The sequence below is a fragment of the Columba livia genome, chromosome 1 (genome assembly GCF_036013475.1).
Source record: "Columba livia isolate bColLiv1 breed racing homer chromosome 1, bColLiv1.pat.W.v2, whole genome shotgun sequence".
Lineage (NCBI taxonomy): Eukaryota > Metazoa > Chordata > Aves > Columbiformes > Columbidae > Columba > Columba livia.
This window is the reverse complement of record NC_088602.1, coordinates 127684094-127705242: the sequence shown is the minus strand read 5'-3', so window position 1 is coordinate 127705242 and position 21149 is coordinate 127684094. Positions and strand designations below refer to the sequence as shown.

Sequence of the window (21149 nt, the reverse complement as noted above, 5' to 3'; positions counted from 1 at the left end):
ACCCACACCTGTGCCACTACATTGACTGTCAGAGTTTTGGTTGTGTGGTTTTGTTTGTTTGTTTGTTTTAATTAACTCAGCTGCTTTTCTTCCCTGGAATCCTCCCAAATCAACCTATCTTGAAGGTTTAGTTTCCATAGTACACCATGATCAGAAGCTGAGCACTAACCTTCATTAATGCAGCATGTCCAGCTGGACTTGGGACATTTTTTTCACAGGCCAGCACAATTCTCCAAAACATGTAAAGCAAAGTATAAGACTGATGACAGACCTCAGTGCCTGGTATTACTGTTATAAAACCTGCTGTGCTTAGATACCAGCAGCTGCTGCGACTGGAATCAAGGGCACCCCAGTCATGGGCATTGGCAGCATTAGTGGCAGCGGAAGCCACTCTTTGCTCTGTGCCTTGCTCTGTATATCTGCAGGACACACACCTCAATGCTTTCTCTCCCACCTTCTTTGTGTGTTTATGCCTCTAGACTGGATTCCTCACCTTTCTGGAGTTCAGCCGGTGGGTTTCCCCACAAGGAGCTGCTGCCTGCCGCTTCAGTTCAGTTCTCATTCCACCACAATCTGGGGATGCTGCCTTACACACATTGGAAGTTCTCTATAGCCCAGCTAACTTCATTTCAGCAGGCTGAACCTACATGTCCTCTCCCCTGCCTTTATGTTTCCTTGGCTGGGATTCAGCTAAACACGCTCTGTTCTCTGTAATCAGGGAGTACTCAAGGCTCTGGTGATTTTATTAAATGTTAAAACAGTGAAAAGGACCCCTCTTGGAAAAGACCTACAGGTGTAACCTGTCTCCCAGACTTATGGATCTGCTTTTGGTCTTTGAACTCCTCTGAATCTGGTTCCTGCAGCTACCTTGTCCAGGCCTTTACTTTACCTTTCCTTTTGCATGAAACCCTTCACAGATGGGGGAGCTCTGCCTCGTGCATACATGCAGGCAGTGAACTATGACTGAGCTGGGTAAAATGGTCACGTTTAATATTTGTAAAGGGTAATTCAGATATGTTTTCTGCCTGTCACTTCATCTATGCCCCTTCTGATAGTACTTCTCCCTTTACATTCCCACAGGGCTCAGGGAGCTGGATGGCTCAAACAGATGAAGTCATTAGACTTGGCACTGCTTCTTGTAGCTCCACAGCCCTTGGCTATCCCAGGACAGCTGGCTCAGGCAGTGTGCTCTGCTGCCCAGGCCAAGCCCCTGCAAGAAACCAGAACAACCACTCGTGGGGATGCACAGCATGATGCCCTCCCAGACTACCAATGTGTGACGTGCGCCTGCATCAGAGCGCAGTGCAGCTCCCTGGGGACACATCTGCCACAGCGAAACAGCATTCCTCCATGGGGCTCTATCTTACATAGAATCACAGAACCACACAGAATCACAGAATATTCGGGATTGGAAGGGACATCGAAAGATCATCCAGTCCAATCCCCCTGCTGGAGCAGGAACACCTAGATGAGGTTACACAGGAATGTGTCTGGAGTAGGAGACTCCACAACCCCCCTGGGCAGCCTGTTCCAGTGCTCTCTCACCCTGAGAAGAAATTTCTTCTCAAATTTAAATGGAATCTCCTGTGTTCCAGTTTATACCCATTACCCCTTGTCTTATCTTACGAGGTCCCCAGGACGATCGCGCGGCCCAGCGCTAAGCCCGACCTGCCACCCTCACCGGCGCCGCCGACCCAGCCAAGAGCGCGGCCAAGAGCGACACCGGCACTGCCGCAGAGGTGCGGCGAGCCGCCGCTTCCCGTAAGGGGCAACACCGAGCCGCCGGGCGGCGGTGACCCCCAACTGCCTGGCACTGCCCGCCCGGTACTTCCCTGCCCTGCCCAACCCAGTCCTGCCCGCCCGCGCACCGCGGCCAGACCAGCCTCCGCCGCGGGGAACGGCGCGAACACGCCCCGCCCCTCGCCCCGCCCCTCCCGCCGAAGAGGCGGGGCTCCCTTGGCAGCGGCTTCCTCGAGACCTCGCTTTCCTCAGTGCGCTTGCGCCGCCCGCCGTCGCGCAGGCGCCGTGGGGGCGGGGAGAGGGTCCGGAGTGGAATTGCGGTGGCTGTTCCCGGCGCCGTTCGCAGCGGGGCGGCGCGGCGGGGATGAGCCTCCGCCCGGCCCGGCTAAGGGGACGCGGGCAGAGCGACTCCGCACGCCAGGTCGGGCACCCAGCAGGCCGCTGCCGCTCGCCGCTGTCGGCGGCGTCCCGCAGCCGAGCGGCCGCGGAGCTCAGGGAGCGCCGCTGACCGGAACCGCCCGCTCGGGCCCTGCTGGCCCCGGGGCGAGGGAGGGGGGCGCGCAGGTAGCGGGGCGCCCGCGCCTCGGCCCGAGCCTCGGGGGGGCGGGGGCCGTTGGGGCGGCCCGGCCCCCCCCTCCCGACCCTTCCCCCGCGCGGTGGTTCGGCGGGCGAGGGGGGGCGCGGCCCGGCGCCCGCGGGGAGGATGGTGAAGCCGCCCCCAGTCCCCGCGCCGGGCCGGGAGGCGGCCGAGCCGAGCCGGGCCCGCGCCGCCAGGGCCGCCCTCCGCAGGGGCTGAGGGGCTGAGCCGAGCCCCGCGGGGTGGTCGCTATCGGAAGGATGACCACTCCGGCCCTGCTGCCGCTCTCCGGGCGGAGGCTGCCCCCCCTGAACCTGGGGGCCTCCTCTTTCCCGCACCACAGGGCTACCTTGAGACTCTCCGAAAAATTTATCCTGCTCCTGATTCTTAGTGCCTTCATCACCCTGTGCTTCGGGGCGTTCTTCTTCCTGCCCGACTCCTCGAAGCACAAGCGCTTTGACCTGGGCTTGGAGGATGTGCTCATTCCTCACGTGGACACCAGCAAAGGGGGCAAGAACCTCGGCGGCTTCATTATCCACGGGCAAGGGCACGACGAGCACCGGCACAGGTAGGTGCCTTCCTGCCGCCGTGGCGGGTCCCTGTGGGAGCAGGATGGGGTGGAAGGGAGATCCACCAATATAGGTCTTCCCTCCACTGCTGTTGCTCCTCTCTCCGACATCCTCATGTCTTCCCAACATGCCTCAACTTTGGAGAGCTTGCCATGTGTAGCTGTGTCTCCATGTTTTCTTCTCCACTCTGAATTTAGGCTTCTGGCTAGCGAGGGCTGGGAGGATAAACATGAGCTCCCCTCCAGTGACTGGTTTACTCTCCCTAGCCAATTCAGTAATGGAAAAAAGGGGTTAAGTTATGGCATTTGTGGAGACAGTGTGACTGAAAAACTGAAGCATCTTTCATATAGCTTTTAGTTGCTTACTTGAAACAACTGCTTGTTACTCAATAGTGTGGCAAGAACTTTGATCTGATGAAGACTTTATGCTGTGACCCAGAGGCTGTCAGTCTACAATGTGCAGGTCACAGGACTAGTGTAGGTGGCACAATTGCCTTTTCTGGCCCTTAAAAATCACTTGTTATGATGTTATTCCAGACAACTGGAGGAGCTGGTGGCTAAGTTTCCTTAATTGTGTCTGCCAGTGTAAAGAAATTGGGAGATAAAAGTAGTAGTTAAGAGCAACAGGGGTAAATGTCATGCTATTGATAGCTTTTTGGGGCCACCTAAAGCTTTGTGTGGTGCAAGCCTCTAAATGTTCAAGAAGTTAAGCCTTCAAAACTGAGGTTCAGAAACTTAAATGAGGGTTTTACAGTGTACTTGCTTTAAATATACATTAGTTGCTTAAATCCTACCCTAATGCCTGTGAAGCTGATTGATCTCTCTTCACTGTCAAAGATGTGTAAAATGTCATGATGCTGGGTGATAAAATATATGCTCTTCAATACTCAAATTAGTAATACAGTGAAATTTCAAAAATGGTAACTTATGGTTATAGTGTTCCTTTGAGAACAATTTGAAATACATCCTGTTGACATGATGTAAGAGTTATTTAAAGGTTCTTTGTGCTAGATTAAAAGGAGAGGATATAATTGCCTCTTTTTATTCATCTGAGTTATCAAGACTACCTGAATACTGTTTTTCCTTAAGGCATCTTTGTTGGACATCCCTGGGCATTTATCATGAGCTCTTTCTCCCTAACTGAAAGCACCGATGCTTAGTATTTAACAAGGTCTACTTTCGTCTACAATGTTAATTGCTGATGCAATTAAATGTTGCACAAAACATAGGTTTAGATACTCTAATACGCCTTTGAAGTTCTCGTATTTCACTGTCTGTTGTGGTGGTTTTTTGTGTTGTTTTGTTTTTTTTGTGATTTTATTTCTTATCTTCCACAGTCACTGTGGTACATGCAGTCAAAATCAGGTTTTAAAACAGAAGACAGATGAAATAAAAAGAAGAGTTCAGAAATTTTCAAAACTCCAGCTGTGACTGTTGTACCTTGTGTTGCTGGGTAGATCTGCTGTAGAGAAAAGGAGTTTGTTTACAGTGATAGTTCTGGAGTGATGCTCTTGATTAACCTGTTTATGTGGGTCCTTTTTGGGTTTCCTCTTTAAGTATAATTACTTGGACTACTGCTTTAGTAATGACACGAAGCACGTACTGCTTCTGTCTGTCTTGTGTGGATAAGCAGTAACTTATAACTGTCAGAGCTAAATGCATTTTGCTTGTTTGGGCTCTGCTCTTAAAAGAAGTGGTTATCCTGTCATCAGTTCACTCTCCTATGGTTCTTCCATAAGCTACAAATGTGTTTTCCTCCCTCTGCCCTCCATCCAAAGTTATGCCTGTCATGTACAGTTTGTTATGGCTGCCTTTGGGCAAGGGTAGATATTATTCTGGTTATTTTAGCTCTGCAAACCATTGGATTGCTTCAAGAATGTCTTAACTGCTAAAAAAACCTGCCCTCTTAACCTGCTTGTAAGACATTTATGTGAATGCCACATATGCTTTGTGAAGCAAGATTAAGTGCTTTACTTCTAGAGCAACTTTTTTGGCTTATTACCACATAGTCTTACCAACAGGGTATTTGCTAGCTTGGTGCTTATATGGTGACTGTTTTTCATAAAGGAAAAACAGCTGCTGCTCTTTTCAGTGCTAAGTTCCTGCTCCAGGATTGCAGGGATGTTGACAGATTGTGTTTTGAGAAAGTAAAGTGTGTTCAGTAATGATTTCTAGATTACTTGTTATCTCAGTTTGGGATGAAAAACTTCAGCTTACTATCAAGGGGCAAAGTCAAATGTCAGCTACTCTATAGGTGTTGTTTTTTGGATGGCATTGAGGAGTTATGGTGCAAAAAATGAAGAGAAAATAACCTGCTGGTAATACAAGGGAGTATGCGGTCAAAGATGTGAAGTGTGATGATGGATGGACAAGCTTATCTTTCCAGAAATTGTGAGACTTCAGAAGCGGATGAAAGGTCACTCATATGACGTATAAACTTGATCATTAAATGACAGGTGTGTTGATTTAGTGACTCAAGGAAAGTGTTTTTTCTGTGAATGCTGCTATTTACCTCTGTTGAACAATAAAAACTACATATCATGGTTATGCTGCTCCTTTGGTATATAGGCTATAATATTTTGACGCTCATTTTCCCCTGCCTCTTAAATTTTGGGCTTTGTAGCCTATTGGAGGATATTAATGTTTCTGTCTTCTAACAAAATGTAGCAGTGGTGTATGTAGAGGGCTGTCATGCAGCCATGCTTTAATTTTGGATGCACAAACTATGGTTCTCGCTCACTGGACCTTCTCTGTATTCGCTCACTTTGCCTTTTTCAGCTCTTCCCCAGGAACTCCTTGATGTTTTTGAGAGTTTTTGTTCTTATTGTTACAGTGATTAGCCCTTAGCAACTTTTTAACTTCATTTCTTCCATTAACTTTTTTTATGCTGTTATTATTTTTAACTGCTCCTGCCCCTCTTCCTTCTGCCCTTCCAGGCAGAAAAAAGGGGGGAATCCCACTCCCTTCCTGATGGACTGAAGTATTTGTTCAAGAATTACAGTGTCCTTGCCTGTCATCCAAAGAAAAACAACTTTCTTCTAAGAAGATAGTTAAAATCTGGAGTAAAACTGCAATTTATATTTTAGGAAATGGATGGATTGTAGTGCAAGTTAATACTAATTTTTAGTTATTCATTGCATGGGCAAGCTCTTCATGTGCTCTGGATAGATAATGTGTGGGGAATGCTGGGAAGGTGTACCACAAAATTTTGCCTCTGAGAGGAGGAAGGGTGGAAAAGACTAGTTCAAGACTTGTGAAGTTATGTATATGCTTTTTAAAAATGCATTTCACTTCCCAAATATGAATTTATCTCAATTTCAAATAGAATATTGCAGAGATTCTGGAATGAGAGCGGCACAGTTTTGAAGACACATCTTGCCAAACAAACTTGTGTGTCACTCAAAATTTGTTACATGGTTTTAGATAACTGTCACTTCTCCCAAACTTCTGCATCTCCCCTGCCACACAAAAATACTTAAGGTGTTTCTAACTGCCCAGTTACTTACCAGCTATTTTAGGTATTTATTCTTCAGTACCATGTCTGAAAGATAGCTTTGGAACCAAAACAGAACATTCTTCTGTTGTCTTGTCATCTAATGTAAATGAGTGAGAATGCAGACACCCTGTAATCTCCTTGATTTATCAGATTTTTTCTTTTTTTTTTTAAAAAAAACCCCAAGATTATCTGTAATATGGAAATCGAGCAGACTTGTTTCTTTAATGGTGTGTCAAGTAGCTGCTCTTCATATTACTTGACAAAAGTTAAGATCATTTCTGTGGTAGAAGTTCATTAATCTTAGAGGTAACAGATAATGTAATTTTATGAGCTCAAAGCTGCAAAGCAACTTTGTAACAGCACTTGGATTACTATTGTGCCAACAACTGAGTCCTTCAGAATTTGCAGAGTTGTATATTTGGCTGCTAAATTCCTGTGTATTACTTGAAGTGGCAATTCCTGCCTGTGCTTAAAAAAAACCCCATGTCATGAGATTGATAGAAGGTGTTGCTAATACAACAAACCACCTCAACTGCTTTGGCCTTTGTGTGTAAGTGGGTATAAATCGGTATAAATGATGCCTTTGACTTTGTTCCTGTGAAGCTAAGGAATATTGAGTTGTGTGTTATGGAAAGATATAAGCTCAGCAGTCTGATACGACCAGTTGTGGGTCAGCAGCTGTATGACAGTAGTCTGAAAGTGCTCTTTCTTCTGTTGCTCAATGTATGGTTGTCTGCATGGCATAAGCAGCTGCTGTCTCTGCTTTTAGGAGGTGAAAGTAACAAATGATTCTGAAGAACTTTCAGTCTTAATTTCTTCATTTACAGCCTTTATTTTTTTTTAAAGAAACATGAAAGGCTTAATATTCTTCTCTTGAATCTTCTCTGGCCTATATGACTATTATCCAATGTAGAAGTGGACACAAGATATGATTTAACCTTTATTACTCAGAGGGATCAGTTTCTCTTGTTGCCCTTTGCCATGCCATCAGGTATAAAACTGCATTATTCTCTTTGCTCTTCCTTCTGGACCTTTACTTGAGGCATAGCTCATTAGTGTAATTATTTGCTATTGTGATTCAGAGAACTTGCTTTTTCTTATGAAAAATCAGGAGCCACTGTAGCACCTGGGCCTCAATTCCTACTCTCTCTGGTTTTTTTGTTGCTTGAAATTGAGCCTGTCTTCAGAGCAGACTCCACAGTCTATGGAATGTGGGTCCTGAGTTTAAGCTGAGGTGCTTCATCTAGAAGCAAGGGGGTTTTAGGGTGCAACTTGCAGTAGATGGAGGTACTCATGGTGATACCGATGGAGGTGAGGAGGGCAAGAGTAGTGCATTGGAAGTCAGGACTCAGAAACATCTCATATATCTGGGGCAAAGAAGTAACTGTCAGGTGTCTGTCTTCAGCTGTTGAAGCTGTTGCAAGAGCACTGCCCATCTTTGTCTGGACACTGTCCTTGGTTGCAGTGCTTAGTAGCCACATTTTATTTTCTCTTCTGGTCTCTGTTTTGAGAAGAGGCTTGAGAAACGATGTTGGCACTTGGAGATTTATAGAAATTTGATTTCCCTTGCTTTCTTCTGGAGTCGTCGTCTTCACATTATAGCCTAAAACTCGATTTGAATTTCTCCTGAACTTGTAGTGGACTGTGGAAGAGGTGCCCTCTTGGATTATTTCTAAGGTTCTGCTGAAATTAGTGCATTATGTTGTAGGCTGAGAAATGCTTTCATCTTTGAATTACAAAATGCAAATTTTAGACCATCTGTCTAGATGTCCTCCCTCCTCCCTGCCCCATCTGCTGAACAGCCTACATCATATGTAGGGTGCTGCTTTCTTCAAGTTGTCTTGCTGTACTCCAGTTTGTCAAAGTATTTCCTGTATTATGGAAGAGAGGAGTTGGGAGCTGGTGTTCTGCAGTTCTTATCCTTTCCAGTTTAAAAAAAAAAAAAAAAAAAAAAAAATGTTGATTTTCTGCATGATCTACACTTTATCTACATGCTGGAAAACAATCAGGCGTGGGAAAACTGCAGCAAGTCTGCTGGCTGGATTTAGGCCAGCTAGTAAGTGGGAGGCAGTAGCACTTGGGTTCATTTGGAGTTTTGTAGATTGAAATCTCAAACGAACTTTAGAATAAATGTGGGCTGCTTGATGATGGTAACAGTGTAGGCAATAGTAAGCAGCATGGGTAGTTGTGGGCATAGTGCACTATGAAAGTTCTCCCATCTTCTGATCCTCTCTATTTACTATAGTAAATACAAACATATCGATGCTACTCGACTAGTTCTGAGTTCTGCGGTTTTGCTTCCTTATAACAAATGCATGTTAAACAAATTACAAGTTTCACATCATGTCTTGTGTGCATTCAGGTTTTCATGTCAATTCAACTGAGGCTGAATATGGGCAAAGAGGAAAAAAAATTGTAAAGACTTTCTTGTCTTATGTCCAAGAAACCCATTGAGTCTGAAACATGGTCAGTGCCTTTATTCTGCTATTCTGCTCTTCTGTTCTTGCTGCTAAAATGTTGAGAAAAGTTTGGTCTGATGGGTAGGTGGCTGTTTCTCACAGTAGTTATTTGGGCTAACAAAATGATAACTTGACGGTGTGTATTTGGATATAGTTTGTGGGATTTATTCTTTTGCCTTCATTTTCAGTTTCAGGCTCAAGTGAGGGCTATCATCTGTCATAATTCAGTGACTAGGCTGTCACTTTATGACTGAAATTCAGAGCTCTTTTGCAAGTTAACTGTTTGTGGGGAGAGAAGTATTCAACAGGATAAATAAAGGTAGGAAGGCCAAGAAAGAGGAAGAATAAGTACCTTTACCCAGCTGCCCCAAACCCTGAAATAAAGTCTGATAGCTCTAAATATTCTGTATGTAACTTTTCCAAAAGTACCTGCATTTACAATGTAGTTATTTACTCTTAGTTGATCAGTATGGCTTCTGCTATTTGTCTTTGAATTTAGGAATTCCACAAATAGATTTTACTTTATTATCTTAGTATATTGAGAGAAAATACACTCATTCATGGTGGGGGAGAATATTGTGAAAAGCTTTGAGATCTACTAAATTCTTGTATGCTCATAAAATTAGTAGGTTTTTGTTTCCTTTTGTCTTCATCATGTTGTCTGATCTAGTGTCCCATACAGAGCAAATTATGTAGCTTCATCCATTCACTCAAATAAAGATCTGAAGGTTCTATATTACTTGTATTATTTAGTATTTTAAGATCTCAAAAAATAAGTGAAATAATTTTGACTGGTAATGTCCAGTCTTTTTTTTTTTTTTTGAGTACTCAACCATGTACACTGGTGTTTCTGAAACTAAAAAAAAAAATAATTTGAGAAGATATGCTATAAGTTATTAATCTTCTTTTCTGAGCTAGAGACTGCTCTTTAAAGCTATCTTGGGCCTTGTCTCCGAAGAAAACAGAGTTTGTGTGGCTGTGCCACCCAGCAAAGGGTGACCCATCAAAATAAGCATGTTTCTGTATCTTGTGCATATCTCATTGCTGGATGAAAGAGAAAGACTTTAATTAGGGACAGTGCTGAAGGAAGAATCACAACTTTGAGCCCTGATACTTGGTCTGCTGCTGGTCAGTCTGCACAAGCGTAACCCTGAACCCACGACATGCCCTCAGTTCTTCACTGATCGCTGGAGAAAGGTGGTTGGAAATCAATGCTGTGGTAGGAAAGAACCAGGTTTTATGGGGCGCCAATAGCAATGGGGTGTGTTTCCAAAGTGATAGGAAACACAGGGACAGAAAGCTAAAGGCCATTGATGTATGAAATATGGGGCTATGTTAGTTCTGCTCTTTGCAGGATTTGTTGACTCAAATGTTGAATCATATTTATGATTCTGCCTTGCTGCCTTTGTTTTTTAATATTCTTATGCTGGAAATCCATGAACTGGGTTAGTTTGCATATGGTATTCAGTATTAGTTTCATTAATGTTTTATGTGCTTTCGTATTTGTTAGTTACCTCTTGAACCACCAGCGGATTTTGTAAATGCTTCCCCAACTCCTTGCTGTAGTGCTGCCATTGAGGCTTACAACGAACAGGTAGCTATTTTCTATGATTCTGTTTGAGAGAGCGTGTTTAAGGTTGTCATTTGGTTTAACATTATGTAATCAAATCAGTATGGCATGAGCAAAATTGCAGCTTTAAGAGAGTGCATGTGATGAAAGTATTTTCTTGCCATATAAAGATTTAAGAGTTCTTAAATGAGATTACTATTAACACCAGCATGCAGAAATGTCAATTTTCACATTTAATGTGTGCTGCTAGCAACTTGGAAGACTTTTGCAAGAGGACATTCGTCTCAGCTGAGGTTTAGTACCATTTGTAGGCCAGCAAGGCATTTTAAGTTTGCACAAGCAAGCTGCTTAAGCAATTTCCCCCTCTCAGTAATTTGTTATCATTTTTCTCTGCGAGTTGCTGACATGTTTTGACTGCTGAAGTGTACAGTCAGGCCACTTAAGAGCAGATGACCGTCAGTGGTAAATCAAACTAATCCATTTTACGTTTTATTGGATCAAACTGAATGTGCTCACGAAGGGTAAGAAAAACATCTTGTCCATGGGAGTGGCATATCCCTTAAATGCCTCAGCGGGAAGGGGAAGATCATATCTGCCACGTTCCTGCTCTGAATATCCTGCTGGATAAATAAACTTGTGTGGAATAAACTGGTTTGTACTTGTGGATTAGGTTCGTTGGCTAGTAAGAATAGCTTACAGCATGTGCTGTCTCCTCAGTGGATTTTTCTGTGTGTGCTGCTGTCATTACAAATTTATTGCATTTTGAGGACTATTTACTGTTTTCCCTATGCAAGTTAGGGGGTCTGCTTTTGTCCCAGAATCCTTTCATCCTTTCTGTAATGTATTTTAAAAAAATCATAATCCAAAGCTGACTTTCTGGACTGCAAACTTCCTGCTTGTTTTCATTACTTGATGAAATCAAATTTGCACTATGCTTTAAAAAACACCTGCTACTCTCTGGGCTTGCTTGAGATAGCAAAAATACTGGGAAAGATGCTTATTAGAGAAGTAGAAAAGAGGACAGTTATTTTCCTGAATAAAGATACAATGTTCTCTCCCTGCCACTCCTCGAACCCTCTTTAGTTTTTTTCTAAAGAAAGAGAAAATTTGTCCTGAAAAAATGATAGTGTGAACTAGTTTGACTAAGAAACATGTTTCTAGTGACCTTTTAAATCTATTGTTAATCAGGTTTATCTTGGAAACACTGAAGGCTGTTTAATTCTAAACTTAATAATTGCAGATGATGCAAGCATGTGTCTGTTTTCCCAGTGCTATAATCACACGTTCTTAGTTTCCTAAAGGCATCTGTTCTGCTGTCATTTGTTTCTATTTAAGTGGAAAGCACTCTCCAAATTATTAGGTAACACATGTATTGAATTCTGAATTGCAATGCACTGTGTTCTGGAGAAGGAAATACTGCAGGGGGTAAGTGGACTCTTCTGCATCATGGAGTTCTGGTGTTATAAAAGGAATGTTAGATACAAGGAATTCCAATTTCTGTTTTTCGTAACTAATTCCACCTTCTAGAGACAGTGGAACCCATTGCAATTAAAATATCAATGGGTTTCTGAAAGCCATTTTCCAATAAGTAGGAAAATCAAAATGAATGAGAAGTATTGCTAAGGATTAAACAGTTTTTAAGCTTTGATTTTATTACTGTATCTAGCACACTATTCCATTTTAACCAGTAGTTTTTAATCTAAACTGTTAAAAATATTGATTTAGGTACTTAAAGCCAGTCAAGTTGGATCTACAAACTGATATACTTGTTAAATTGGTCCAGATCAGTGTGGGAAAGAGTTCATACAGTATGAATGTTTTAGCTGTTTGTATGTGAAATTAATTACTGATTTACATCCTGGATGATGGAAGGGAGCTTACCTGCACTGCAATAACTGTCACTCTAATAACTGAAATTTTCTGGGGCGGGGGGGAGTTTTGTCTTGTCTGGGAACTTTCTCATCTTGGGCAACTGATGCTTATAGAAGGATACCAATGTATATGTGATATCTCTAATCTGCACTGTGAAGTGGGTAATTAATTGTCACTGCTGTCATTTCAGTATTACAGGTGAAACTGTAAAACAAATGGCTAATGAGGTGACTGATATTCTACTGGAAGTTTTTACAAAGAACTTCCATTATTAACTTGTTCTAGCTTTTTCTGGTAGTGATATTGCTGAGCAGAATGTTTGGGAATAATTCAGAGCTGTATTGGTAACTAAAGGAAGTGTTGTGTATTTTTTGTTTGTTTGTTTTAACAAAACAAAATACAAAAAAACAACCAAACATCAAACCCACAAAAAATAATACTGATCCAAACCAAAATTTTAAAGAAAAAGAATCATCCCATAATTCTTTGTAATACTTGATGTGAAGAACAACAACAACAAAACTTCAATAATGGAAGAGAACCTGGAATGTGTCTGGCTGAATTTCACCTGGTCCTGTGTTGTCACTGCAACATTTGATAACTGCTTGCTGGCTAGGGTAAGTGATGGGAACAGATTATTTACTTGTAAAGGCAAATGCCTGATGATGACTTTGTTCCTCTGTATTTGTGAGAAAACAGATTTTTTTGTGTTACTAAGACTACATGTGAACCCCAGGTGTTTGGGTTGCTCGGGCTTTTATAGATCTGTAGTTTTTTGATATGTTTATTTTGGTTTCTGTAAACCATTTGCACACTGATTTTATTCAGATGCATATGCTATTGCAGTTTATGCATAGTGCTTTTCTTGACACCCCCTCTCCTGTCTTTAGACATAATTTTCTCAGAATAGCATCTGGCTGTCACACTACAGTGGAACTAGATCATCCAGTCTATGCTCTTATAAAGAAAAATGAGGCTTGACATATTCATGTCAATTTGGCAAGATGCCCGAATCATTATGCTCAATGAAATATGTGATGTTTCAAGTGGTAATGTCACCTGCAGGAACGGTTGCAAGAGGAACTTAAGGCACTGTAAAGAAAATGCCACCTTTACTTGGTCTGGGAGGTTCAGATGCTGACACAAGTTACCTAATCAATCCCCAGCACAAGGTTACTAATTTAGTCCATTAAGGTGTGTGATTTAATTCAAAATTTCTCATGCTCCAGGATTTGCTGGTGGTGAACCTGGGAAAATGTCGAGTGCCTTTTGGGTTTAAAAGAAAACCAAACCAAACAAGCCAACCAACCAAAAACAACACAAGGAAATGTCTATAGAGCTTCCTTTTATACAATAATGAGTAAAGAAACCAATAACCAGCCCAAATTTCAAAGTAGTGTGTACAATTTTTGGCTAAATTGCAATTACTTGCTGTTTTTTGGTTCCCTAGCACGTTTGTTTTGAACCTTTGTGGGTTCATCATATGGAATCTCTAGAAAAAAGCAAACCCTGTTATGTTGTCTAGTGTTCTAGTAATAAGAAAACATGTGGAAGCATAAATTAAAATATTCCTTAAATTTGATACTTAAATTCTTTTTTCTGACTTCCATTAATAAGGAAAAATGGTGGAGCCTGTGCAGACGGTAATTAGAGTTCTTCCAAGTTGCCTTAAAAAATTGCTTAAACTGCATCAAGCATAACCTTGCCTCACCAGCTTTCAGGTGGGTTCAATACGACTTAAAATAGAATGCCTTTTGAGACTTAGAAAGCCTTACATCAAACTGTTCAAAAGTGTTTGTGGCAATTTTTAGTTTTATGTTTTATTTTCAGTTTCTGCTCTACCCCTCCTTTTTATAGAATGGGTCACTTATTTTTAGTAATTTGGCCCATCTGTTCTCAGTTCAGTGCTCAACAACTGAAGTAAAACAGCGCTGTGAATGTGGCAAGTACTTTCCTATGGCTGTGTAGTCCAAGACAACTAGAGCAACATCATTTCTTCTGCTACATGGAGATGGGAAAGCTGGGAGTGGAAGGGGGGACAGGAGGAGCTGGATGGTAGCACAGTCCAGAAGTTTTTATGTTCCTTTATGGCATGCTGTTTTTCAGTTCCCAGATGGCCTTTGCCCCAGCTGTCCTCCCACAAAGGCTAGGTGTGATCCTGAGACTCATTGTGGTGGCAGGTGGCTAATACCACCTCATCTTCTTGTAAACCATCAAGAATGACTGAAGTTTAACCCGCGAGAAGCAAAAGTAAATAAAAGCCTCCATAAAACTTAAGAAATCCTCGAGGAGGGAAGCTACCTTAGGCTTTGACAACCAGCTCAACTACCATGTTTTGTATTATTTATTTTTTCTTCCATCCCATCTTTCTGGAATCTGAGGGTGATTAATGACTAACGGTGACAATGACTGAAGGTGACACGTTGTTTATAGGGGAGGGAATTAAACTTCAATTTCCTAGTCTTAGTGCTTGACTTTGCGCTGTCTTTACTTCAGGACTGGAAAGAACTTCCAACTCTAATATTAAACTTCTGTGCATGACAATGGCTGCAAGGATATGACCTTTTGCTACAGTGTTAATCTTCAGAAATAGTATACCTCTATAAAATTGCCATGGGTATGGGCTAAGCATCTTTTAGAGTACACAGAGGTTCTTCAAGCAGGAGGTACACAGCAATTATTTACTGGCTTGTGCAGAGAGCCTAGCCAGTTCCATGATTTACTGAGGATTAATGGGTTTACCAGCTCAGTGGGTCCTTGCTGACCTGGAAGGTGTATGGTAGGGAAGTAGCAACCTCCTGTGATTCTTGGAGTGGGCTGTTCTTGGTCTTACTAAGACAGCACATGCTAACTCCACTTATTTTCTCAGATTTTATGTTTTGTTGAGTCTGTTTTTCTCTTGAATTGAGTTAGTGTCTCGGCAGTTTCACTCTTTTTCTTACCTTTTGTGGCTTACAGCCATGAGAGTATCCTCATAATGTAGCAGTTTGTTTTTGGTGGAGCTGAGCCCAAGCTCACACTGGACTTTGAGTTATAAAGAGTTGAATGTTTTGGTGATCTTGGGCTTGCATGCTTGTTTACTCTGGACGAGTATGCTTGAAACTATTTCGTCTGAACTTCTCAAAATAAACATGATTTTGTTGCCTACAGTCAGAAAAAGAAAGAGTTGAGGGTAGTTTTCTAGTTCCAGAGTTTCCATTAGTCAAATCAACAATATTATCCTGTTTGAGGCATCTCTTTCTTAATTATACACTGTTATATTACACATAATATATTTGTTAGGGAAATGAAAGAGGTAAGGAAGTTGCCATCATCATTTGAGGTAACGAAACAGATTTTAAATTAATCTTAGAGGAATCAAACGTATGACTGCAACTGTCCATGAGCTGCATTTTGTTCCTGGGAATTCAGATAGTTGACTGTATTTTGGAGGGGAGGAGAAGGAGGAAATTTGACTTTACCTGCTGGTATGATTGTATTAAGCACAATTAATAGAGGAAGGTAACACAGTGTGTACCGTGTACAGTTTATAAACCTACCTGAAAAATCTGAGGTGGTTATATTGATGAAGACAATTCAGTGATCGAATTGCTGAGGCATTTCGCATCCCCAGTTCTTCTGTTGTTTCAGCACCATGTTCTGGGCAACTGTAATTCTGTGTGTTTTCTGTCTTGGTCATGCCAAGAGTAGTTTGTGTCCACTTCATCTGTTGCTGCATACATCTAATGCCTGTATAATGTAGTCTGTAAAACACTTAATATTAAACATATTTCACTGATACTGGAAATAGCACTGATAACTGTTAATCAACATTTCATTGCTTTAGTTTAATCTGTTAAATTTATCATAAGTTTATGGAAAACATCCACGTTAGTACTAGATATACTATTCCAATAGAGTTTTAGATGTATATGCTACTGAAACATTGCTCATTTGCTGTGTTTTGTTTCACTTTTTGTATCCTGACAGTTTTTATTGCAGATGTATATGAACAAAAATCCGCTTAGCAGTTCCTGAAGAATGCCAAGTCCTCTTTAGCTGACGTAATGTGTAAGAGTAGTTTATACATCACAATTTCATCTTTTATACCTTATTTGCATTGTGTTGTGTTTACCATTGTAATGCTAACATCCTTACCTTGTTTATGGGTTATTCATTCCTTAGACTGTGTGCTGGATTTTACTAACATAGCTAGCTGTCAGCAATGTTGTTTGTTCAGTTGGGAAGACTTTGCAATTGGGAAGGTGGATTTTTCAGAGTGAAGCTGATCACTCATATTTTCAGCAGTTTGTTCATATGTGAGGAAACTTCACTGCACAATCTATGGTAATGATATTGATGATATTTATGGTAACGATAGGTGTATCTTCGAAGATATTCACAAGCTGCCTGGACAACTGGCTTTAGGTGGCCCTGCTTAAACAGGGGAAGGTTTGACCAGATGACCTCCAGCGGTCCTTTCCGACCTGAATCTCTGTGGTTCTGTGATGTGGACTTTATGCTCTTCTGATGTACAAAAAACCTGCTTTCCATATTCATAAATGTACTGAGTAGCCTGAGTCTTGCATTGTTACATTTTTTTTGGGTGGGGAGTTACTGGTCCAGTTGTTGCTTTTCTGGCCTTTTTTAAAAAGAAACAAAACTTACCACCCAGTTATTTGTCTCTTGAACCAAAATTGTGTGGGTATTTTTAGCAAGGTGGGTTATTTCAATATAGAAGATTATTAAAAGCACCTGGAAGGCTAAATAATTTGTCACACAGTTGTCTTTCATCCTCTGCCTTATTGACAAGATTAAAGAATTTTGGGAGTAATGAGATACAGTTTTGCTGTGTGGAACAGTGCAGATTAGACCATATGTCATGATTTCCAGGTATTTTGTTGCTGTACCTTTAGTTACTGTTTTGGCTGATTTGATGAGTAGAGAGGGGGTATAAAGCTTTGCTGTTCTTTCCTTCTAACCAGTCCCAGCTGTGCTGTATGGGAGAAGAACTTTATTTCTATTTTAATTAATCCAATATTACTGCTAAAAGGATATCCACACTGCAGTCTGTCTCCTCTTATGTGAAATCCTTATGAATCACAGGATAAGTGCTATATATATTTGTTTTTTTCCCCTGACTTTTTTTTTTTTCCCCTCCACTGTGTTTAGTGACAGAACATTGTCTACAGGTCCTGTCCTATCTGGGTTTTTGTCACAAAATACCTTCTGAAAGCTATTGATATTCTGAGGCCAAGTTAAAATGATTTTTTTTTTTTTTTTTTTTTTTAATTCTGTTGTTGCCTCAAATTTCTTCCAGTTTCTGTGAAGCAGGACTACATTTTAAACTGCTGCCACATAAAGGGAGGGAAGTGCTGGTGACTGGTGTGATCCTGCCAATCTTGTGGTGCAAGGAGCTGATCAGTGTCTTTCAGACAAATCAAATGTTGCTCCCATGCTACAGCAAGTCACTGATACTGCTTTAGCCAGGAACGTTGTACATTACTGTTTCTTGGTGGCAAGAGGAGCAAGTCAAGAGAAATTGCTGTAGACCTGTGTTTGTAGTAAGCTGCACACACCTAGTAGCATTGTTCCTCTGTAACGAAGAGCTTGTATCAGTCTTATGTGATAGATCACAGGGGTTTCCCCCTCTTCCTCCTTGAGCTCTTTGCCGTACACCATTTTAGTGCATGTCTTATGGCACCACGCATGTTGACTACTATTCTGATTTTAAATGCATTGATATACAGGTATCAATTTACCATATAGCTATATAGTAACAGTTATAGGTGGAGGAGGAAGATAAATCTGAGCAGTATGTGTGAACTTCCAACAGGATATTTAAAGCACTATTGCTTTTGGGATGTGCAAATCAACTCTGGCTGGGTAAAATAGCATCATGGAAATGTGGTAGCTTGTGTCGACAGAACATCTGTGCGAGGGTAGTCACTTCCTCAGAGCTCTGTAGGACCTGCCAGAGGGTTTCCTGTGTGGAGAAGTCTAGTACCATCTGCTTACCTGAAAGTTTGCCATCTCTGAGTCTACATTATACACAATTTGCTGCTTTTACTTTGCAATAACCTTTCTCTCTTTATGTGTATTTTTGCTGTCAACTTATTTTATATTTGAACAGTTGAGAATTTTAGACTAATGCCATACTCAATTGTGGCTCTTGCTTTAAATTGTTTTTCCAGCTGTTTTTCTTCATCTGATGAAAGTCTCTGGGTTTACCACTGGAGATCAGGCTGCCAGGAAGACTCATGGTGTAGAAGGAGGGAGCTACTATACTTCCTGTGGTACCCCTTTTGAACACAGGCATCCGGAAGATTATTTTGCTTTAGCTAATGTAATTCTCACTTTTCTACTATAGGGGGTGGGAAAAGGGAAAGAAGTACCTGATTAGTACTAGAACCTGGGGGGAGAAAGTGAGTCAGGGCTGACAGAGGTGGTGGTGAGAAGGAATGATTATTTTCTTTGTTTGCAAGCTGGAGGTGAGAACTGTGTATGGAGCAAAACAAAAGGGGATGGGATGACTGTGATGCCTTTTGCTTCCCGGCTCTTTTTCCTTAAGTAGAAGATTGACATTGTCTGAGGCGCAAGAAGAAGCAGGCATTGGCTGAGCAAGATCTCAAAGACTTATCAGAGTGGCACTGGGGAGGGGAGACAGTTGTGGCAAGATGATGCTCAATAAAGCTTAAATAAAATTTTAGGATGGTGGGCAATGTCTTTTATCTGATAGAGGAAGTAACATCATTGGGCTAACTGGAGGAGTGGGAACCATATGGCTGAGTGAAGGGGTAGATGTGAAGGTGGAAACGACTGCAGTTAATGGCCATGACTATTTGCGTGCAGAAAACATGTTCCTTATAGCTTGGGCTCTAATTTAGCATCCCCAAACATGCAGGTCTATAATACTTGAAGCTCATGTCCTGTTCTGCTGTGTCCCCAGCCATTTAATCTTGCCTATATCCTTGCCTCAACAGCAATGTTTGGGCAGTCAGCCAGTTAGAAGACCTAATTTAGCCTGAAATGATCAGTAATTTTTTTTCAGCTGGCTCAGCTCACCACTGGCTTGTTTCCTGGTCTCCTGAGTATAAGCATAAGGATTAAGGGGGCTTGCTTTTGTAAGGCAACTAAAGCCCTGAAATTTAAAGAATGATTTGTGCAGAGGTGGTGACCAACACAAGGAATATAGAGTTATAATATCCTTTATTACATAAACCAATATTCTGTTATTGTTGATCATATTATTTATGCTGCAGTCATACACAACCTGTCTTTAACCTAATAGATCTGCAGCATATGTGGCAATACAAGCATCCTTCACATGCTAGTTGACTTGTTTCTGCAGAACCACTAATTTTCTAGCCATTCGTGAGTCACTGCAGCAACACTGGGGAAGCTGTGTTCCTGTATGCTGTCTGGCTTGTGATTATCTGGATTGTACTCGTACAAGGATATTCTCTTATCAGTCCACGCAGGTGGACTTCTCTGCCCAGGCATACAGTGAAGGCAGTGTCATCTCTTCTCTGACTAGGAGTTGGGTCTGAAGATGGGTCCCCTCTGAGTTTGTCAGAAGAAGTTCCCAAACCTTAAACCTGCCATGGCCTGGGCTTGCTTTGGTGATCTCTGCTGTAGGTGTTGTATGAGTTGTCCAGTCAGTTATCTCACCATGATTTTATCCAGTAGTCCTCAGTTTCCAGAAGATCTTTGTCTTATTACTGTTGGCTTTAACTGTTTACCTCAGAGCTCCACGGTTGGTTTCATTTCTTGTTATACCAGTCACCTTAAAGCTACAATTTACACATTTGTCTCTGCCAGGCTCTGTTGAGGGAAGGCTGTGTGGACTCAACAGTAGAAGAAAGGCTGCTCCTTCTTTACCCATCTTAGCTTTGTCTGTCATCTGACCCCACCATCAGCTAATTCAGGGAGCTAACTGTGCAAAAACGCTCAGAACAAACAAATGCTCAGGAGAGCACAAGGAAGACCCACAATGAGTTCACCAGCCACTGGCAAGTGCCAGAGCTGGCACAAGGGGTTGAGTGGGACCTTTCGCTTAGCAACAGCTAGGTATTAATCAGCTTAAATATTATGTGAAACTGTAGCTGTGTTTTTGTTTGTTGGTGTGTGTGGTGGTGTTTTTCTGCTGTGAGCTGATGTGGTAAACCCTGTCAAGGTATTTTTCTCTGTTGTTGACCTACATAGTTACTGATAGCTGTCATCCTGTATTTGCTCAAATGGTGAAGTATCTTGTGGATCTAAAGCTCTAGCCTTACCATTTTGAATCACTGGGATGTTAACATGGTTGTCATATTTTTTAGTGATTGCTGCTTTGTAGTGTCCTTAAAAAAAAAAAAAAAAAAAAAACAAAAAAAAACAAAACACCAACCCTCACCCCTAAACACAATTCTGTATAGTAAATGTTTTTTGACACCCTATTTTTCCTTTCTGGTGTCTCGAGGTCTGTTCTTAAGGTTACCCAACACTTTCAAAAGTCAGCCAAATATTACTGCTCACAGTAGGTGTGTTTATATTTTTTTCTGATTGTTATTTGAAATTAAATAGTACATATTCTTAACAAAATAAAATCAAATTAACGATATAAAAGTGGGGTAATTAGGTGTGTTTGCTTTTTAACTGTGTTGCTTGACAAGTGTTTGATCTGTTTTATGGTTTGCTTAGTCTCTCTCTTTTTTTTTTTTTTTTTTTTTTTTTTTAAATAGTAGACCAGGAGTTATCTTCTTTCTACTATTGTTCTTCCTGGACTCACACGTTTAGTGTGTGCTTATTGGTGATTTTTTGGCAAATTCTTTTCAAGTGTGTCCCCTCTTTTATTTCATTTTAAAACAAACGTATAATGTCTATGTAGAATGTCACAGAAGTATAAT

The 21149-nt window shown here is 41.5% G+C and overlaps 1 protein-coding gene across 1 annotated transcript in view; it reads left to right on the top strand.

The window, feature by feature from the left end:
- Positions 1 to 2010: 2010 nt before the first annotated feature.
- Positions 2011 to 21149, top strand: part of MAN1A2 (mannosidase alpha class 1A member 2) — a 151005-nt gene continuing 131866 nt past the window's right edge. Inside the window, exon 1 of the mRNA XM_005506260.3 lies at positions 2011 to 2885. Within this exon, the coding sequence (XP_005506317.1) occupies positions 2578 to 2885 (308 nt within the window). The 5' untranslated portion in view covers positions 2011 to 2577. The remainder of the gene's footprint in view (positions 2886 to 21149) is intronic.